General features: G+C 33.9%; 2 protein-coding genes, 1 long non-coding RNA gene and 1 pseudogene across 15 annotated transcripts in view; 3 read left to right on the plus strand and 1 right to left on the minus strand.

The window, feature by feature from the left end:
• Nucleotides 1-4,446: 4,446 nt before the first annotated feature.
• On the plus strand, nt 4,447-5,456 carry LOC123203726. Of its 3 annotated transcripts, none has more exons than XR_006499340.1 (3): nt 4,447-4,607; nt 4,696-4,792; nt 4,893-5,456. It is a non-coding gene; the product is annotated as an uncharacterized LOC123203726 (long non-coding RNA). The 3 variants fall into 3 exon arrangements; XR_006499341.1 differs by having other exon boundaries at nt 4,899-5,456; XR_006499342.1 differs by having other exon boundaries at nt 4,696-4,772; nt 4,899-5,456.
• Nucleotides 5,457-8,409: 2,953 nt separating this feature from the next.
• On the minus strand, nt 8,410-10,283 carry LOC123202925 (disease resistance RPP8-like protein 3). Its single transcript, XM_044619070.1, has 3 exons — nt 9,902-10,283; nt 9,519-9,730; nt 8,410-9,432 (listed from the first exon to the last, which is right to left on the minus strand). The coding sequence occupies exons 1-3, from the start codon at nt 10,281-10,283 to the stop codon at nt 8,410-8,412; spliced, it is 1,617 nt and encodes a 538-aa protein (XP_044475005.1).
• A 4,661-nt stretch (nt 10,284-14,944) lies between these two features.
• Nucleotides 14,945-22,680, plus strand: part of LOC123202716 — a 52,241-nt gene continuing 44,505 nt past the window's right edge. For 5 of the 11 annotated variants that reach the window (XM_044618768.1, XM_044618771.1, XM_044618769.1 and 2 more), the window contains exons 1-10: nt 14,949-15,270; nt 15,933-16,039; nt 16,339-16,467; nt 18,563-18,777; nt 19,097-19,151; nt 19,498-19,555; nt 19,653-19,716; nt 19,804-19,867; nt 19,963-20,054; nt 20,150-20,241. In XM_044618768.1, the coding sequence (XP_044474703.1) occupies nt 19,499-19,555; nt 19,653-19,716; nt 19,804-19,867; nt 19,963-20,054; nt 20,150-20,241 (369 nt within the window). In that variant the 5' untranslated portion in view covers nt 14,949-15,270; nt 15,933-16,039; nt 16,339-16,467; ... (1 more) ...; nt 19,097-19,151; nt 19,498. Of the gene's footprint in view, nt 15,271-15,932; nt 16,040-16,338; nt 16,468-18,562; nt 18,778-19,096; nt 19,152-19,497; nt 19,556-19,652; nt 19,717-19,803; nt 19,868-19,962; nt 20,055-20,149; nt 20,242-22,680 lie in introns of all 11 variants that reach the window. The other 6 variants (XM_044618775.1, XM_044618773.1, XR_006499042.1 and 3 more) reach the window with 4 other exon arrangements.
• LOC123203797 lies at nt 15,319-15,398 on the plus strand (annotated as a pseudogene).

Consider the following 22,680-nt stretch of genomic DNA (forward strand, 5'->3'; position numbering starts at 1 on the left):
GAAATAGTAAGATATTAATCATGCTATAAAAAATAAAACTCTGACATAACTGACATAGTAATTGTATATTCAATGACTCTATTACATTTAATATTATTCATGTTTGATAATATGATATTGGATACTATTTTATTCTTAATCTTAAATCAAATGTATATTATTTAAATATCTAATTAGATAATAAAAATTGGGTACATATAATATTATTGTCGATTGTAAAAACATGTATTCGAAATCAATAAAACTATATGCATATAATTTGATGATTTTGAATTGAAAATAAAACTTAATAACTTTGTGAAAGTATGTGTGTATAATTTTATTATTATTGTTAATGTAATTTAAAATTATATAATTATACAATGATATATTATTATTTATATTTGTATCCATCTACTTTATTATACATAGTGGGCTTTGTACCACGGGTTTACTTTGCCATGCTTGTCCGGCATGACATGGGATGATCCCTAGGTATGACAAATTGCATTTGCATCGGATTTAAGCGAACATGGCCATTGTCCTGTCTATTTATCAAATTAATTGTTATTTAAAATATCTTTATACATAAATTAAAACACTTTTATAAAATTGATTAAGGAAGTGAATTTGTGAAAAGTTAAAATTATAGGACTTTACATAGTATATTTACTTTCCTCACTATACTTAATTTAATTAAGGTTTAAATAAGTATAAACTTGAGTTTATCGAGTTCAAACTTGAGTTTAAATTAAGGAGCATTTGATTTGTTAAATTGGTAAACTTAAAAATTTTTGATTCAAATCACCAAAATGATATCTTTTCAATCAATATGAATCAAATAAAATTACGTTAACTGATTTTAATTTGGTAATAATATTATGTCAAATTTGATCTAAACTTAGTATTATAATCAGATTTAAGTTTAAACTAATTTAAAAAAAAAAACTTATTAAATTTAAACTAACTGAAGTACAAACTTAATTCTTCCCAATCTAAGCTCGAGTTAGTTTGAAAATAACTCACCAAGCTTGAATTAACCTCAGTTCCTTTCTGTTCGAACTTAGACGGAAGACTCCTGACGTGATAAAAGGTGACAATAATCTCTATCTTGCTTTCCTACTGACTCCGAGTCCAAGTGTCCAACTAACTTCTCCATTCCCTATAAAATCGTCATCTTGAATCTTCAAAGATTCGTATTTTTGCATCTTCATTGATTCGCATCTCCAATATGCATATTTATTTCTTTTTCTCATCTGGAAAACCATTACAAAAATGCATATTAATCAACAACATGAGACGAGGGACGAACAAGAAGAGTTGAGGACGTTGTCAACTCAGAAGATGATTATGAACATGCCAAGAAGGAGAAAGAAGAGGGGTCTTCAGCGGAGAAGGTTTTTGAGAACAAGCCGGTTCCTTAATGGAGGAGACAGTTGACAATGAGAGCCTTTGTTGTGAGCTTCGTATTGAGTATACTTTTCAGCTTCATAGCAATGAAGTTGAATCTCACTACTGGTTTTGTTCTTTCTCTCAATGTCTCTGCTGGCCTTCTGGGGTTCTTCTTCGTCAAAACTGGGACTAAATTTCTTGAAAAATTCAGCTTTTTAAAGCAACCCTTTACCGGGCAAGAGAACACAGTCATTCAAACCTGTGTTGTGGCCTCTTCAGGCAAAGCCGTCAGTGGTAATGTTAATTTTCAGCCTTTTTCTTTCTACTTTACTTAAAGTTTCAATTTTTACACGTTTGTTTAAATAATTTAAGGCTAGTTTGATTTTACTGGAAGATTTGGTTGCAAAAGACTTAATTGTGTGAAAGTTAACTCCAAATTATGCCAGTTTCTCCAAGTCAATTTATGGGTTCAAAGCTTATAGATTAGCTGGACTACCAGTTTGAATGGGGACTTAAAAGTAGTCTAAGGCAACTATGGGAGCCACTCCACCAAATTTTATAGTGGAGCTATGGTGGATCGGATCCAGGCTGGTTTAGTTCAAAATTGATTTATTTGTCAATCCAGTGGATTTAATCACATCGGTTAGAACTCGAATTTAGTTAGAATCGAATGTGTCAAATTCAAGCCAAAGATTCTACTGTTTTTTATAAATGAATAGAGTTTGAACCGATTTAACTATTCACGTTTAAATTAATTTCAACAAAATATAAAATTAAATTATTTTCAAATTGAGTTTGAACATTAACTAGTTGATTTTAAATTAACTCTTTTGGATGTAAATGATTATTAAATTATGACTTGTTTCAAATGCGACCGACATTGAATTAGCCCGATTAGGGGTGGATCCGATCTAGGCTGGTTCGATGCGAAATTGATTCACGAATTGGTCTATTGCATCCACCTATGGAAAGCTTGCCATCTTTACAACTGGGGCTTTGGCATATTCTGAGCATGTTGGTGTTCTTGCTGGCTTAGCAGCCAGTGGAGGCATGATCAACATTGTTTCAACTGCCTCTGATCTTTCACAAGATTTCAGAAAGTACTTCTCAGGAGGATGAAAACTATGCTCCAAAATTGAAGAATACTAGTGCCCACACATTCGAGGGAAAAAATAGCAAGCATGTTGCAGTCAATCGCTTGACAACTGAACCTAAAGATCAAAACTTTTCTTCAGTTGAAACTGATTTGGTCAAGATTCTGCCTGCAGTGAATCATGTCTGTTGGATGCGATTGGCATCTGAAGCTGTTCAGATGGCCACTGGTTCTCCAATTACTGAGTTTGAAAGACTTCTCCACTTTTCCTCTTCAGTCATTTGTCATTCTTCAAATATAATAAGCTGTAATAGGTGCTTACAGGACCAGGTTGTTGGGGCATCTTTGTGCAGACATGAGATACCTAATATCTTATTGGAATGCATGTGGCAGTGGTATGAAAAGCATGGAAGCTATGGTTTAGAAATAAAGGCAGATGATTTTGCAGAGTAAAATAGATTGGGAGTTGATCAGTTCTCATTTCGTGCCTATTTTGTTCCCTTTTTGTCAGCAGTTCAGTTGTTCCGGAGTGGTAAAAGTCATCCCATGAATGATGGCAACGGTCTTCCTACTTCTGGGAATTTGAAGGCGGATGAGATTGGTGGAACATCACAAAGCTCCTCTTACATTGGTCATCCACCAACATATTCAATGCTAGTTCCTCAGCCTTACACTTCTGACATGAGTGCTTTTCCACCTGAGAAAGAGTTGTGTAAATCAGAGCTGTCTGCAGTTTCTTCCAAAGAGGACTTATCTGTTCAATCAGCTGACATGACATGCTCCAATGTTCCGGAGCTACTTCTTGAATATTTTGAATCTGAACAACCTCGACAAAGACAACCATTCTATGAAAAGTAAGTATCATTTATCTTAAACAAAATTGCAGTCTTGTAGGATATATTGATAGTTAAAAACCATGATAGTTGGCATTGAGCTTGAAATCTGGAATTGCCTGTTCTGTCCAGCTTGTTTGTTGGTCGAGCAACAAACTTAGTAGTTTCTCTTCTACGGTAACTTTGACTAGCTGGGGGATAAGTTCATAGCTCACTGCGGCTACCTATTTGACATCCTTTCATTTTCTATCTCTAATTCTGCTTTTATCCATGCCAGAATTCAGGAGCTGGCTAGTGGTGATGGGTCTTCACCGTGGAAAGCATATGGAGATCCAACTAGTTTGACCTCAGTAAATCTTCATGATCTGCGTCCTACATCCTGGTGAGTAATTAATCTCTGGATAATTTACACAAAATCATGTGTAACTCAATTCAGTACTGAGTTGAATAAAAATAGTATGCTCAATGGAGCAGTAATTTCTTTATCATCTTTTGAACGTTCACGCAGAACTAATTTTGTTATATTGACAGTTGACACTAAGAAATATATTAACTTTTGGTGCCATCTAATATATCAGGTACTCAGTGGCATTGTATCCGATATATAGGATTCCCGATGGCAATTTTCATGTAGCATTTTTGACTTACCATTCACTTGGTCATATGATTTGTAGAAGTACAAAAGTCAATTCGGCCAATGTAGATAGTATTGTCTCTCTGGTTGTTGGTCTCCAAAGTTACAACACTTAGGTAACCTAACCATCATTATTTTAACTGTTTGTCTTTTGAAAATTCGACTTAGTGATGCCTACTTTGCTAGTGACTTGGAATAATTTTTGAGCCAAGCTCAAATAAGTCATTTTTGTCTTGAGTTTGACCTTAAGCCAAAAATTTACCAGCTTTGGGAGCTCATACTCAGCCTTAATGCCATCGATTACTAAGCTTGGCTTGGCTTAGTTCGATTACACCCTTAGTCATGGCAAGTTGCGAAGTGACCGAAATTTTCTTTGAGGTTTGAAGGCATAAATTTATCGCCAAAAATGAGCTCATTGCAGATATAGCAGTCGCTGCACGCCAGTAACTGCTTGCATGTTCAAGCTTTGGCTGTCTGCTGGTGAACAGTAAAACAGTAAAATTCCCTTTCATACTCAGACTGACTTGTCAACTTCTTGAATTCAGATATTTGTTGGTGGCTTGGATCCTAGTGTTTCAGATGACATTTTGAAATCAGTTTTTGGTCAATATGGTGAGTTAGTTCATGTGAAAATTCCAGCTGGAAAACGTTGTGGTTTTGTACAGTTTGCTAACAGGTAAATACTGAACCATTTGTAATTTTGATTTATTTCCCTTTTTCGATATTGTCATCTTGATTTTGGTGTTTCATATGATATTTTTAAGAGCTTGTCAGGAGCAAGCCTTGTCAATGTTGAATGGAACCCAATTAGGAGGGCAATACATTCGACTTTCATGTGGAGGTAGTCCTTCTAACAAACAGGTTTCATATCTATAATCATGCCTTTTATCACTTGTTTCTTTAGTGCATGTTGCTCCCCTATGTTTGAAAATTAGTAGTGCTAATTGATACATTAACTTAGGATCAGCCTGATCAAGCTCAATATGGATATGCACAAGGATATGAGGCATATGGATATGCGCCTCCACCCCAAGACCTGAACATGTATTGTGGGGGTTATCCTGGATATGGAAATTACCAGCAGCCAGGGGCATACCAACAAACACAGCAGGAGCGTTTTGCCTGGCATCGCTAAGATTGCCTATTCATTGTTGAATAGTTTAGTACATTTCTGGGGAAATATTATTTTGATTTACTTATTATGCTTGTGCATTGTGTAGTGATCAGTCTATGTTGAGATGTTAGTGTTGGTATGATCACTTGAACTTTAGGGTTCGGATGGTTTTTTAATGTTGCTGTGTTTGGAGTTAAGAGTATGATTTTCTTCTTTTCTTAATTTTATATTTTTGTTTGTAAGATTGGTTGTGTGTTGAAGCACTATAGGTTGGGGTTTTAACACGAGCATAGAGGCTTTCATTTGATAAGTTGGTATAACTGCTGCTTTACTCTTTGATGTTATTTGTGTACAATTTGCTATTTTAATTATCTTATGTGATGTGCTTTTAACTTTTTATATTGTGCTCTATCATTAGGTCTTGTGTTTACAATTGTTTTCCCAATCTTGTTGATAACATGTTTGGTGTGTCAAATTTACCTTCAAAATTCAGTCAAGCAATTTCTTATGGAAAATTGGTTGATGATGATGTGATAAATTAGGGATCTGTTAAGTCTCCAATGATGGTGAGACTTAACTCCAACTCATTGTCAATGTCCTAATCATTGATATGCGTAAATGAACCAGAAACACATTACCAATTGCCATATACATAACAGACTTGTTTATACTTGGGTTTAATGTTGGATTGCTGAGATTTACAAATAAAAAGATATAGATATTGTTACATGTCGCTCGTTTGAGTCCAAGAGTATTTATTCCTTGATTTTTCTTTACAAAGACCCACTATATATAGAATTGCAATTATCGAACTGTTACAGAGTAATGATTGAAAATAAAAAGCTAGATCAATTGGGTGCCTTATTGAATCCACGGTTGTGTCATCATGTAATTAGATGTTATTTTATTATTAATTTAAAATCATTCAATCATATGATGAAATATGCATATATGCATATATTTGTATACCAAAAGTATGTATATATAGTTTTATTGTTGGTTTAATCACACGATTAGTAACCATGGGGTTGGATTTGGGTTTTTCCTTTTGTGTCTGCCAGCGTGTCCCTCCCAAGCGTTTGCCTTAGTAGACAAGTCAAGGTCCTAGTTCATATCATCCCTTTACCTATAAAAAATCTACTTGTCCTCAAGATGATATAAGAGATAAGGCTTGTTCAAAGCCTCAAATTGCTCCTAAATGGGGTCTTCTGGCATGACATTAGTCCATTGCATAAGCACTAGCCGCTCTAACATGTTTACTAGATTGCCTGAGGAATGAGTAGCAACATACATTCCACACTCAAACGGTGGAAGCTAGCAGACGGTAACCGATCATGGATACAGTTGAGCTCTACGATAGTCTGTCAATACAGTTGTAGACACATCGGTATTAAGTCGTCAAGCTGAAGCTGCAACTTATGACAGGACCTGTCATCATTGAGCTTTATTTGTTGTTGAGCAAGCTGACAATGTTTTTTCAACATCCTAAGGAGTTTATCACATAACAGTAATGCCTGGTCCACTACTTCAATAGGAGAGGAACCTGAAATATATCTTGGCAATGAGGAAGTTTTCCGAAGATGACCTGATATGGGTTGGTAGACCTCCAAAAATGAGTTGCCTTTGAAAACCTGTCAAACTGGCAATGCACACACTAAGTCATTGTCAGATCCTCCCACACGTGGTCCGGAGGAGTTATGGCATGCAAGAAACCTGTGACACACGGGTAGACTGCTTTGTCTGCTGACATACCAAGCAAGTCACAATATAGGCAAAAGCATCCTTCCTCATTTGTGGCTAATAAAAGTTCTCCCGAAGACACAACATTGTGCATAACTAGCCAACATGCCTGCCTAACGAGGAAGCATGAAATTCAATCATCGATAGTTGACACAAAGGGGAAGAGAAACTGGGCGAAGAAAACAGTTTTTGTGAAAAAAGAAAAATTCCATCCTGAGCAGTCACAACATGTTTTTTGGGAACAAGATTTTCACAATATATAACTTATGAGTGCATTGAGTTAAATAACTTGAGTGCCAGTGCTTCTTACTCTTCCAAAGTAATAGAATCAGCTTTGGAGTTTTTGCTGGTTTTGTTTCCTCTCTCACCATCTTTTCTTCGACCTTTTCTTCTTCCAACCCGGACATACATCTTCATAATCAACAACATGCATCAACAGTAGTTTAAATTATTTAAATAACCTCATCAAATAATAATCATGAAAAACAGAAACAATACTCCCAAGTGTTCACAATCATCGAACCCAATAAAACATCCATAATGTTTGTGTGCAAAATCCGAATCTAGCAAATAATCAATCAACATAAAAATAAAATCCATCAAACAATAAACTATGAGTTTGCCCATCTCATATCGCTCCATCACTAATTGACTGTCTTGTCACTTTCACATCTACGTATCTCACTCGCAAAACTAAAAGAAATGGGTGAGTTACAACACTTAGTAAGTAAGATTAATCTATCAAACAATATTCATTTATATTATCTCATTTCAATTTTCTATCAAACACCCTAGGAATACTGTCTTACTTCCTCTAGGGTGATCTCTACCGAATTCTTACTAACCTGGAATATTAGTATGTACACACTGTATATTGTATCTATGGTGAAAGTGAAATGAATTCTCAAATCTCTTATATCATCATTCTCTACCAAACAGACTTGGCTGAGGTATAAATTCAACACTCTGACCATGTGATTCATCTCCAAGGTTATCTAACCTGGAATATTAGTGTCTACACATTGCATATTGTATCTAAGGTGAAAGTGAAATGAATTCTTAAATCTCTCATATCATCATTTTCTACCAAACGGACTCAACTAAGGTAGAAATTCGACACCCTGACCATATGATTCATCTCCAAAGTTATCTATGTCCTGGTCGATCTACTATGATTGCCAATTGACAGATTAGTGGTTTTGGCACACAAGTTGGTTAAAAATGACACTAATATATAAATGTATAAGCATCTCTCACTTCCAACTTAGGGATGAATCCAATAAAAGTAAAGGATACAAAATTTAGCCTAAACGAATTTTAGTGTAAATTTAGATTCATATGGTAGGCTGTAGGTTACAAAAAAATAAGATATAAAGTTATGTATAATAAGGGTTGAAGTGCATATGAACAAAAAAATGAGTATATAATTATGAAAAGATAAAGTGACATCCAATTATATGATAACATATTATCTGAGTACTCTCAAACTTAAAATTAGGTGTAGATAATATTACTCATAAGATAATAAAGTTAAATATAGTGAAGGCTGAAGTGCATATGAAATAATAGAAAAAAAAAAAACTTACTGGGAGCCTTGAAGTAGTACCAAATAAACTCATATGAATCAAATTCCAGAGGGGTAAATCTGAAAGTCGTATTGCTCCACATCCTCAAAATCCTTCAGTCTTTGCTTTAGCTCCAACAGTGGCCACCGTAATTCCAATTTGTTGAAAGTCTTAATGTGCCATAGATCTTCAGGAAGCTTTCTCAAGTAAGCACAAGGATTGATAACTACACATTCGAGGTTTGGCATGGCTCCTGTTTCCATTGTCCACTTTTCTAGCCACAACATTGATTTCAGATGCAAAACCTTGAGCTTTAAGAAACCACCGGAGGTGGAAGCCAACTTTCTACCAATATAAGAATTGTGATTCTGCTTGAGGATTATAAGATGTTGTAGTTTCTCCAGTGTTGGCACGGGATCATCCTTCAGTTCAGTATTTGACATTCTCAGTTGGGTCAGTTGTGGAGGAAACTGATACTCACTCAGCTTAGTTGCTGAGATCATTGAGTTCTCACTTTTATTCACCAGCTTCAATGATTTAAGATTGAGTGGTTTACAGAGGCTTTTGGACAGCGTAGATTGATATGAACTCAAGTTTCCATGTATTCGAAGACTTGGAAGATTAGACAGTCTGCTCAGTATACCTTGAGTACAACTACTGGGGTGTAAGGTTGATATGAAATTGAGATTTTCCGGAGAGTTACAATATTTCCCAGGATGTGCAGGCAATTTGATGAGCTTAAAATTCAGATGCCTCAGTTTGTGCATCTTCCAAATATCATCTGTTGTATCCTCTGTGGAGCCATTTGGCATGTCCAGAGTGTACAGGTTGAGAAGATTGTTGCATAATTCTGAAAGAATTCTGGTGAGGGAAGGAATATTCAACTTTAAGTACCTCAGAAGAAACAAAGTTTCTATTCCAGTGGGATATTGTTGGAGAACCAGAGCTCCCAAATCTAATAGCCTGAGTTTGAAGTTTTCAGAAACTTGATTATCTGGGCCAGAATCAGATTGTCGCTTTTTGAGCCAAGGCAGAACAGAGAAGAGAGATATGGGGCAGAGTACTTTGATGGTACAAATCTGCTGGCATCAAAATGAATAGAGGGCTGTTTAATTCTTTTGAGTGGCGGCTCATCTTCAATTTTAAGTTGAACATGGATAAACTGCACCTTCTCAACCATGATGCTAAATAGAATATCCCGGGTATAACCAGTAATGTTGTATGTTTTAATTCTACCTCCAGATGTTCTCTTTTCTACTTGAACAAAGCCCACGGCTGTCAGCTCTTTCAAGTACTCCTCAGCTGTTGCCTCACTGTTATCATGAATGAAACCTTCAGCAATCCAAAGCTGATACAAGTGCCATGTGAATATCTCAAAGCCTTCAGGAAAGACAGCAAAATAAAGAAAACAGGGTTTCATGTTCAAAGGTAGATTCAGGAAAGAGTAAGATGTAATCCAGCAGAGCGCTAGCAAGTGTATTTTTTTTTCTTCAACACAGTGAAGATACAGCTTCGAGAAAAGATCTTGAATAACCATCTCTGACAACAAACCTGGAATGCATAAGATGTCTAAACGCCACCCTCGACAAAAATTTCTCAGTGAATTTATGGCAGGCTCGAACTCAAGCCGACTGCCCTCTTTGATAAAAACCCTATCAAGTAACATCTCCTGACTGTCTTCTTCAGATAGTTGCCCTATATCAAGATGACAGGCGTCCCAGCTTGTACCAACGTTAGAATCTTTGGATGTTATGAGTACTCTACTTCCATTATGATCATCAGGAAGGGCCTTGATGAAATCATTTCGAGAATTAGAATTCCAAAGATCGTCCAACACAATCAAGTATCTTTTGTTTGTCAGGAAATCATGGAGAGCATTTCTCTTCAACTCAGGATCTTCATCCATAGCATCACTCAATAAAGAAGAAGGCATCACAGATTTCAAAATGTCGTCCAATATCTTGTGGATATTGTTGTTATAAGACACCACAATTCAAGCATGGCAATCAAAATAGTTCTTTACGTAATTGCTGTTGTAAACTTCTGCAGCTAGTACAGTCTTCCCGTTACCACTAACTCCCACAATTGAAATTGCGGAAAGCGAAGGGTCCCCCTCAATCAAAAGACGTAACAAATTATTTGTCTCTACTTCACGACCCACCAATCGGGGTTTGCTGTTGATGAGCTTCCTTTCCCTCCTCTGCACGTTCACTCCTCTCTCTGATGAAGGAGGAGAATAGTTTACTTGAGGTAGCTTTGATGCAATCTCTTCACCTTCGTACATGAGACACCTCAGTAAGTCAATTCCACGGACGTGGCCTCTTTTGAACTCTTGAAAAAGCTCCATCTTCCTCTCCTTTTCTGTAAATGATGAGGAAGAGGAAGAATCGTAAAATTGATCCACAGGTGATTTGATAGTTTGATCTGCGTGATGGAATCCCTTCTCCCTCTTCATCATCTCATCCACACAAGGAAAAAAACTCGTCCTTGCTCCCCTTCACTCGAGAAGATTCTTCATGTTGATCTAAGCACATTAGCAACGTTGGCAATTCTTCTTCACCCAAATTCAGTTTGTTTGTGTTATTGCCTATTTTGATGTCATCATGAGCATCAGAAAACACCCTGGAATTGCTCTGGCTCTTGTGTTGCATGATATTGAGCAAGATTATGTCGATGGCCGAATCAAATTCATGAGAATACTAGATCAGTTGCTTTTTGATATCCCAGATTTGTGGATTTAATTCATCTGTTTTTATGAAATTGCCAATAAGGTTGTGTCGATGTTCCCTTATGAAAGAAGTCATACGTTCAAAATCAGTTTGAATCTTCCGAAGCACTTCCTTAACTTCATCCGGCAAAAAACCTTCATCTCCTGCTGATAGCGTTTTCAGCCTCTGTGAAAATACTACAACGTCCATGTGTCTAGAATCATATAATTTTAAGTTTCAGAAGTTTAAGCTCGATCTGTTGTGCCCAGATGGACTCAGAAGGCATCCCTTCAATTCGAAGGCATGACTTGATCATTAGAAATGACTATCGTATTTCAGCTATGTTTGGTAGAGCACTTGACCAGCTTCACCTGTTGCGTTCGTTGTATTTCTTCCAGTTTTCTTCCAATAAAACTACTGAAATTATTTTAAAATTGAAGACTGAACAATAATGATGTATATTCTAATATATGTATCTTTATCATCACCATACTTTAAGGGGGTTTTTGGTCTGGGGAATGTTTTATTACTAAAATAACAAAATTATTTTGAAGATTATTAGATATAAATTATTAATATATTTGATAAAATTTAATAAAAATGGACAGATATAAATAATTATTGTATTTGATTAAAAGTAATAAAAGAATTCTAATATATTATTTTACTTAAATACCCTTTTGTTTAATTATTTTAAAATATTCTTATATTATTTGTTATATTAATTAAAAATAAAATTATTTTTACCCTTTAAAAAATTAATAAATAAGGATATAGTTATATTAAAATTAAGATGACCTCTTTTAATATCTAAGGTGGAGGTGGTAATCAAATTATCTCTTATATTATTTATCATATTATCATTAGTAATATAAGATTACTGTAACTTTTTTTTATTTATAAACCAAACAAAATAAAATGACTAATAAAAGATAAATTAAGAGAGTAATTTTTATAATCCTTTAGCCAAACGTCTCCTAAAAGGGCATTTTATCTACCTAACCAAACATGTAGAATGCCGGTTGTATTTGGAATCCAACCTTAGCAATGGTACAAATAAGAACAACGAAGTCATGATTTAAGAAAGAATTAAAGATTATAAACATTACTTTTTTTTTTTTTGTTTAACAATTTGTGAAGTGAAATGGACATGTATAATTGATATTTTCTGCATTAGAATAGGTTGTAATTCTTGTAGTGATATGCTAAAATTTATCATCTCAAGAGGGCAAGGAGTCATTGATATTGAATACCAACAAGGGATACTCATATTTTTGGAATGTTATATTATGTTGTATGTGTATGATTGAAGTCTTAAGTTAATGCATGCTCTAATAGGCATGGTTAATGACGCTTTTCTTCGAAGGCAGTACTTCTCGAGGGAATGTTACAATTCTTAACCAAATGAACCAAAGTGCAATGCTATGTGATATTTTCCTCATTCAACACAATAACAAATGATATTCTTAATATGACATTTCATGTTCTTTCATGGTCATAATTTCAGTTTTAATCCTTACTAATAGTATTATAACTAATAATTTTATCCATAATTTGGCTTTCACATATTTCTTAATCAACATGCAATCTCTAGCATCAAAAATTTGTTACACGTTCATCAAAGCATGAGAAAACATTAAACCCTTATTTACCTCTATTCTAACCATAGAGTTCGATGCCAGAAACTTCTTCTTGGTCATCGGAAATCCTCTTCCGATGGCCCAAAATCTTCTATGCTAAACAGTTAAAGTTTAAATATGGGATGAGAATAAAATATGATCAGAATCCATTGAAGAATATCTATATCATCCACATGAAACACTTATGAACAGACATGCATCCTTCATGCACAACTTATTATTAGGTCCAAATTCCAAATTTTCAACATCACTTGGCCAATGTTTTTCCATTCTCAAAAGCATCAAATAATTTAAAACATACTAAATCGACAGTGTTGCAATTATAATAAGAGAGTTTACTATATAAACATTCATAAGGACTTTGGTTGCTAGTGGGGGAATACTATTCAAGACATGAGGCAGAGATAAAAAAAAGTATGTATAGTGCTTAGGATGTATCTATGTTTGTGTTATGCACATTTGTTTTTTCAAAAGGTACTAAGACAAGACCTATAAACGATGGTACCATGTTGAGAGAGAAAGTTAAGAATTTTAGTATCATTATACCCCATGGAATTATCATTTCTAACAGTTTTTAAGACACAGGAGAATTGAATTCTCACAAAAGCAACAAAGGCCACGTAAATCTTTGGTAACTGAGAGCGGCTTTTCATAAAATATATCCAAGTGAAATGATAATAATCATCAAAGAAATAAAACATTATATTTGCCAAGTTCACATGAAACATAATCAAAATTATCATGTTAAACATTTACTAAAAGACCACTAGAATAATAAGACTTCTAATGAGAAGAGGATACATGAATTTACGTAATTTGGGAAGGTAGTTGAACAAACACCGATTCAAATAGACGATCAACTTTACATTCAATCTCAAATATCTATCATGTTTGCCAACAATACACATAATAATCATGACGAGAAAAATTATATCAAGACCAAGATCACTTAATTATCCAACAGAAGTTGAGGGGTGCTTGTCAAACCCTCAAAATTTCATTTTTCCCTTGATGCAACGTTCTGAAAATAAAAAAAAAATCTTGAAGCATATATCCTAAACAAATCCTATAACGTTGAAGGGTTTATTCAAAATATTGTTAGATGTTAAAAATTTCTATGGCTGATACCTTAACGCCACCTATAAAAAATAACGTGGCATCATGTGTGAAATAACATAACACGTGTTATGTTGCATATAAATTTATGCATGCTGAGTAAAATCTCAAGCAACCTTCTACAACTTATATAATAAAATTACACTGTGCCCTCCAAATCTCAGACAAGTTTAAAGGGATAATTGTTATATTTTATAAATTTTCTGGAAAATGTGAATAACACTTTTGAATGTCAACAACTGGGAAAGAACAAAATATCCAAATCGAAACTAGCACTCGTCAAGTACACAAATTTTTATTCTAGTTCCTATCCAAAAACATTTTACTCCATGAAGGAATTTCATAACTCATAATAAGTATCGTTAGATTCAACTTTCACTAAGATATAGGAAGTTATTAATTGAAAATAACCTTGTTATAACCTAGAGATAAGACAACAAATGCATAAGAAAATTTTGCCGTTACATAGTCAGTCTATCAATTCAATCCCGTGAAATCAAAGTCTTCTTCTGATAGTCGCTCTATTTCAAGTTGATGGGCGTCCCAGTTATAGCCAACATTAAAATCATTGGTTGTTATTAGTACCCTACTTCTGTTGTAATCATTAGGAAGGGCTGGATGAGTTGGGGTGGAGTTGAGGCGGGCTATTGGTGGAAGAGAAGCTGTCGGGAGGGAGAGACGGCTGGCGATGGTGCCGGAAAAAGTGAACGGATTTGAAAACTAAACCCTAGAGGGGAAAATACGATTTTTTCAAACTTGGCTTAGAAAATAAAATGTTAGTTTTTAAACTTTTAAGAGGGAAAATGAGATTAAATTTTTAGGTGTTAGGGTTTCATTAAATTTAACCGGTCATAAGTGGATAAATGATATTTTCAAAGTTAATAAGGAGAACTTTGAAATTTCAGCATAGTCTGGGTGGAAACTAGTCCTTTGGCCCACGTTAAGACTGTCCCGTTAGTTTTAATATTAAATGATTAAATGATTTTAATACGCTCATCCTTTCCATACAGATTAAGCCCGCCCAATATGCATAACGATTGACATGCGGTGGGCCCAACTGGGGATGCTGAGTTTGGGAATTAATGCTTTTTATCTTTGATTTGGATTTTTTTTAATGTTCATTCTTCGGTTTTTCAAATAATGTGTGGTGGGCTTGATATATATAAGAAGTGAAAATATGCCCGTTCTAAGATTTTTTAGAAAAAAAATGGCCGTTGGTGATGGTTTCCATGTGTTTAAATCAGACCAATCATACTGAATATCCTTCGCCTGCCTGCCCCTTTGTATCTTTGAATCCGTTTCTTTCTTTCTCAGTATCTCTTTCTTTGATCTTTTTAATTTCAAAACTATACTTGCAGATCAGTTTCTTCTCTTGCTTCACTTTGGATCTGCAAAGGCGCTTCCTCTCCTTCCCACATCGACTTCTTCTAAATTAAGAATCTTGAAGCTGCGTAAGGTGAGTTCATTAGGGTTTCTGAATTTCATCACCAATGTTGCAAATTGGTTGCCATGATGATTTCTAAATGTATGAAAGCTCCTATGTATTGTTTAATGAAAGTTGATCCTGAGCGGTTACCCGAGCAACTGAAAGGATTCCTTTCGGGTTTTCTTGGAATCTCTTAATGATTTGTTTGTTTGCTTCTTCCTATTAAGTTTAGTCAGAGACGCCTTTCTATCTCTAGACTATTTTCTTCCACTTCGTCTGTTAATAAATTTTTCTTTTTGTCCTTTTTATGAAGTTCTTGAGTAAGGCGGTTGCATGCTCTTCTGATTTATAGACTCCTATGCAATTAAGTCGTTAATTCTGTTGAATAATGATTAAGAATGCAAACTGGTCTATCAAATCTAGGATATTATAATTGGGATTATAATTTTTGCTTTTATCTTATTGATGAATTTCTTGGACAATGAAATGTGTGTGTAAAAAGCATGTTAACCGAAGAACTTTAATGTACAACATTGTTGTGGTGCAGTTGGTATTTATGATTTGAAAAAACATGTTTTAAAGACTGCTACCTAGTTCAAATAATTTTTTTATTTTAAATTATTTATTATTATAATTTGTTAATGGCAAATGAATGACTTGTTTATATTGGTGATTTATTAAATACTTTGCAGGTTGACTCTAGAGATGCACATATTCAGTTCTTTTATATGGAAGTGGTGCATTGGTTGCTGTGTGGTTGGCACCAGCAATTGTCAATGCTGTGGATTCTATTCCTTTGGTATGTATGCATACCCATTCTATTCCAATAGCTGACAGGGTTGGGTGACATTACACCGCTGTACCTAGCAAGCCCTTCCAATACTATCTTAGTTCTTGAAAAAATTTTAGCCATGTCTAATAAATACTTGTGTGGCTGAATATATATAACGTGAAGTATTTAACAAATGTTTAAAATGGTTCCTTAAATTTATTTTTCCAGGTTAGATGTATTTGAGGAGAAAATCTCCCTTTCCTTCTATTCTCCCTTAAAACTTCCTTTTTGGTATATTTCCTATGTTTTTGGTAATATTTTTTCAGGTGGTCTGTTGTTGCTGATGGAACTAGCATGTCTATTAAGAGGTGTATTGGATGACACTTTAGAAGCCGTCTGAAGAAGATGAGGTGATATACAGTTTGGAACATAAGATGTTGAATCAAGGGGTGCAGGTTAAAATTTAAGTATCTTAATTATGCATTTAGCATATGCACTTTGTTTAATTAATTTTTATGCTTTTTTATTATTATTACTTCTTTGATTTATTTCTAGTATTTCAGTGGTTCTTGATGCTATACGTTCAAAATTACATATAACTCTGCAATCTGCCCATGTTATGGCAAAAAGAGGATTATCTCTATCTTATTATTTTTTGTTGTTGTGAATGATGTTGCTATACTATTTCATTACTATTTTTAGAGTGTGGGAAGCTCGAAAAGATTTCTAATTGAAGTAGAAAATTGATGTGGTTATTAGTTTAAGGGGTTCACAGTTTTGAGAGGAAAGGGAGCTCGATACATCCTTACTTTCCACATTTATAGGCTATATAAATGAACTCTTTACTCACGAATTATGGTACCTCTATATCAATTCTGTATAGATCAACTGAATAGATCCATACCCACCTTTGGTTTAGGTTGACCAATGACAAACATTTTTAGTTGGAACAAAATGTACCATTCCTTGAAGATGATAGGAACCTCTAAAATTTTCTTGTATACTATCTTGTTGCCTTTACAAACCCCTCTAAGGCCTTATGTTCTTAATAGCTTTAGAATATTATTTCATTTTTTGTTTTAATTTGAAGATGATAGGAACCTCTAAAACAAAACAAATATCCCATTTTGAAATAATCTTGGCAACAAGAGAAGTTGGACTGCTTTAAACTCAGAGACTATTTTCTTCTTTCCTTTTACAATTCTATCTCCCTTTTATACATACTTTTCTTGCTTAACACACATGTTTTAGAACTCCTCAATCCAATTTCAGTCATACCATACATGTTCCATAGCTTCCCAATGCCATTTATTTGACTTAAATATTACTCTTCATCAATTATAATTATAGATAAATTTTATTCTAATTAAATAATAATAAGATAATATTCTAATAATATTATCCTAATAATGTTTGTAATCCTAATAAATATTATCCTAATTAAATTATATTCTATCCTAACATAATCATAATTATTATATTAATTAATTATTATTATTATCATCTAATCTTAATATTATACCACTCTTTGAAAACCACTTGTTCTCATCTATTTTGGTGAAATATATGGGAATGGAAAGTTATGAAACATGTATGGTACATACATATGGGCAGTATATATAGAAAAGAGCTAAGATTGTACACGGAAAGAAGAAAAATAGTTTGAGTTTAGGACAGTATTTGGCTAATTGTAAGGCTTACCTTGGGAGGAGCTGATCCTAGTGTTGTTTCATATAAAGTGTTTGTTATGTTTTATTTTGGAGTTCAAGCTAAACAATTGATGTCGTTGGTTCTATTTTGTCGATTCCCTTATTTTGGAGTTTGATAATATTTGGTGCTCTTGGTTTTTAGGTGGATGATCGGTAGTTGGGTGGTTTAAGATAAGGTTGGTTGGGCTGGTTTGTGAGAAATGACTTGAATTATTTAGGCTAAAGGCATGTAGGTTTGGGCTTGTATTATTGGGTGTTCTATGGCCAGTAATTTTGTTTTTCTCAACTGATTCTTCTTCTCCAGTAATTCTTTTTCGAAATTACTATTCATCAATTAATAAAACGTGAACTGATCATTTTAGTTCTGAGCTAAACTTGAATTGGTTGTTCTAGATTTGAGCCAAACTATGTCTACAAAGGAGTTATTAATCCTTATAGCTGAAACTTTTGTGGACTAATGAGTAGTAAATTACTGGGGCTGGTTTATATTAGATGAGAGTAGCTGGTTTATATATTTGTTGCAATTATTTGTGCTATAAATCCTTTGGTTGGTTAATTTACGCACAAGGTTTTGAGAAAGCCTAGGTATATGGAATGCCATTTGTGATATTAGTTGTTATGGTATGATTTATCTTTCATTCTGATGGTGATTTATGTTATTGATTACTATCTTTCTATGTTGAATTGCAAATTACTGCTGATTTATGTTAGGCTTTTTAGATTATGTTCTCCAGGAAGTACTTTTCTCTTTACTCACATTGGAGTTCTAATAGTCAGCCTGACTTTTATAAGGAAATCATTGTTTGTTGATTCTGATTACATCTTTTCTTATTCATGTCAGCCTGCAGTTTGGTGTGCAACCAAAATTTTACTATTTTTTGGGTTGATCTATAATGATTTGGAGAGAATATACAGGGGAAAATCATCACAAAGTAGGAATTGGGGTATGCAGCTTTATCTTTTTGACAAGCAACCATGGAAAATGAAGGATAATATCTACTCCTTTAGAGTATGCAACTTTTGTTATGGTGGTCAGAGAATGCAATCTTGGCATAGGTAATTTTTTAAAAGCGTCATGTATTAGTATTCTTTTTTCAGTCTTGACTATTATTGCATTGTGTATTTGTTTTTTTAAACCTCTTATAACATTCTTTAGTTCAGGTTTAAGTTTTAAGCTGTTTTAAGTTTGTTTTGGGCTTGCTTTACTCCTTTAGTGAAAAGAGACATGACTACTAATCAACATTTACAATCTGTACTCTCTTCCACATTTAGTGTATAAATGAATGATTTTAATCTTGATATTATAATTTCGTAAGTAAACTAATCAGTAAGTTGTTATTATTGTAATCCTGACGTTATATTAATTCTTTTATAGGAGGACTACTGGTCGTACAGGGCATTCCACAAAAGGGCAATTGACTTTGGAAGAGGTGAATATGTACTTTCTATCTATAGTTTTTTTTGCCATTCTTCAGGTTTTCGATGTCCTTCCATGTTCCTTGAGATTCAAAAATTTTATTTTATGTGATCTTATGATGATATAAAATATTGGCTTCATGGCATGTTACCTTTTTGTAATACATAATGACTATTCAATCTGATTCCATCAGAGAGAGACCATGAAACTATACTGGCGTTCATATTTTATAGTGCATAAGGATTTTGTACCATTCATATTAGCTTTATTTTTGAGATGATTTACACATGTGCACAAACTGTTCAATTCTGTTTTATTTTATCTTTTATTAACAAGATGGTTTTTTATTTTATGTTCAGGATGAGATATTGCGGAAGACTCTTCAATGATTCAAGGGAAAGAACCGGAAGAAAAGTGGTATGACTGTGGAAGTTTTTGTGTTTTGCCATCTCTTGATTCTTTGATATTCTTTTATATACACACATGGTCTAATTGCAGTTTGTGTGTTTTTCAGCGGAATGTTTCATGGACTGGACAATTGTGCAGTGCTTACACACGGTGTGTTTTGCTATCTCTTGGTATGAATATGTGAACTTTTGTGTTTTGCCATCTCTTGATTCTTTGATATACACACATGGTCTAATTGTAGTTTCTGTGTTTTTCAACAAAATGTTTCAGGGACTCGAAAAATGTACAGTGCTTACGCATGGTGTGTTTTGCTATCTCTTGGTATATGGAAGTTTTTGTGTTTTGCTATCTCTTGGTTCTTTGATATTCTTTCATATATAAACACATGGTCTAATTGTAGTTTGTCTGTTTTTTAGCGGAATGTTTCAAGGACCGGTCTGTTTAGTACACACATGGTCTATATACGCATGGTGTGAAAATGAAAGTTTGTGTGTTTTGCTATCTCTTGGTATGAATATTGAAGTTTGTCTGTTTTGCTCTGGATTCTTTGTTATTCTTTTATATATAAACACATGGTCTAATTGTAGTTTGTCTGTTTTTCAGCGGAATGTTTCAAGGACTGGTCTGTACGGTACACACATGGTCTATATACGCATGGTGTGAATATGAAAGTTTGTGTGTGTTGCTATCTCTTGGTATGAATATTGAAGTTTGTGTGTTTTGCTCTTGATTCTTTGTTATTCTTTTTATATATATACACATGGTTTAATTGTAGTTTGTGTTTTCCAGCAGAATGTTTCAAGGACTGGACAGATGTACAGTGCTTACATAGGTGGCAGAAAGTCTTGAATCCAGAACTAAGATTTCATAATAATTTACTTGAATGTCAAATATAAGGAGGAGGGTAAACAACCAAGATGAGGAGACTACATTAGCTCTAAGGATGGAAAAGGGAAAATCTTACTCGATTGGTAAGTAGAATACAAGTGTGAGGAGGACACTCATAGGAAGCCAAAATTTGGATGCGACATTAGCTCTAAGATTGTAGAGAGAAAAGTTCATTTAGGCTTTCTAGACACAAAATATGAAACCTTTATTAGTATTAAATATAGATTCAAGTGTAAGGGCAAGGGAAAATCTTACTCGATTGGTAAGTAGAATACAAGTGTGAGGAGGACACTCATAGGAAGCCAAAATTTGGATGCGACATTAGCTCTTAAGATTGTAGAGAGAAAAGTTCATTTAGGCTTTCTAGACACAAAATATGAAACCTTTATTAGTATTAAATATAAATTCAAGTGTAAGGACAAGGGGATATGAGCATCAAGTATGAGCAGTAGGAGGACAAGAAGTCGAGATGAGGTGCCATATTTGCTCTAAGTATAGATAGGGAAAGGGAAAAAATTAGTTTAAACAATTTTTTAAAGATTGATAAAATTTTATCATAATTTTTTTTTATTATACAATTTTAGCCAAAAATCTAAGTTAATACTAGTCTTGGATTCTAAGAAAGTATAGATCTAAATGCTCTTATTTCATTAGAAATTTGAAAATCCTTTAACAGTGAAATATCTTTCACTTTGTGCTCTTTTAATTTGTTGATTCTTGATGAATTGTATTTTTATTTAATATAAAAAATACTTTAGTTTATGTTGTATTTATATTTTTGTGTTCAAATCTCTGGAAAAAAATGAAACTGTAGAAATCTGTAAAATTTTTGTGGGTATGTCAGGTAGGTCGGTCGGTTTGAGACTTGGCCCGACCTGCCACATTTTAAGTGGTAGGCCAGGTGCTAAGTTGACCGCCCTACCAAAAGATCATACCAAATAAGTGATAGGTCGGGTCCTAGGTAAACTGACCTAACAATTTCACAATAAGATGGTAGGTTGGCCAGCCTACCATCTGGCCTACCCCACGAAAATTTTTTAAATTTTTACAGTTTCGTTTTTTCCAGCAATTTAAACAAAAAAAATATAGATTCAATTTAATTTGATGGATTTTTCTTTTTGTAAAATAAATAGTAGCATTTAGATCTAAACTTGGATTAAAATTTTTTTAAAGAGTAGACAAATGTATTTTCCTTAGGCTCTTAGAGTCGAAGACAAGGGTAAATATGTATTAAAATAAATTTTTGGCTAAAATTGTATAATGAAAAAATAGTGATAAAGATTGTACAGACAGTTAAAAAAAATACACGAAGTATGTGACCATCACTAGTATCAAACTATGATTTACGAACAAGGATAAGAGGGATACGAAAAGCCAAAATGAGGACGTAGTGATTCAATTAACTCAAAGTTTGTAAAAATAAAATAACCCACTTAGTTTTATAAAAATGTAAGGACGCGAGCATCAAGTATGAGGAGAAAGGGGATTGAGAGCCAAAATGAGGAGGTCGCATTAGCTCTTAGGATAGAAAGCGGAAATCTTGCATAACTAGTAAGTAGAAATAAGAAAGTGAGGACACATACGAAGCCAAGATAAAGATGTGATATGAGCTCTAAGGATGCAAAGAGAAGAGTTCATTTAGGCTTTCAGGATTCGAAGTATGAGACCATCACTAGTATCATGCAAATATTCAACTAAAAGGACAAAGGGGATGTAAAGCCAAATTGAGGATGAGGACGTTGAATTAATTCAAAGGTTGTAAACAGAGAATAGCCCGTTTAGATTTTATAATAACTTAAGGACGCGAGCATCAAATATATGGAAAAGGAGGATTGCAAGTCAAGATATGAAGACACATTAGCTCTAATGAAGGAAAAGGAAAATCTTGCACTAGTGGACAAAGGGGCTGGTTTGTGAGAAATGACTTGAATTATTTAGGCCGAAGGCATGAAGGTTTGGGCTTGTATTGTTGGGTGTTCTATGGCTAGTAATTTTGTTTTTCTCAATTGATTCTTCTTCTTCAATAATTCTTTTTCAATATTACTATTCATCAATTAATCAAACTTGAATTGATCATTTTAGTTCTGAGCTAAACTTGAATTGGTTGTTCTAGATTTGAGCCAAACTTGATAATTTGTTTGACTGTGTCTACAAAGGAGTTATTAATCCTTATAGCTGAAACTTTTGTGGACTAATGAGTAGTAAATTACTGGGGCTGGTTTATATTAGATGAGAGTAGCTGGTTT

Source organism: Mangifera indica, chromosome 19 (assembly GCF_011075055.1).
Source record: "Mangifera indica cultivar Alphonso chromosome 19, CATAS_Mindica_2.1, whole genome shotgun sequence".
Taxonomy (NCBI): domain Eukaryota; kingdom Viridiplantae; phylum Streptophyta; class Magnoliopsida; order Sapindales; family Anacardiaceae; genus Mangifera; species Mangifera indica.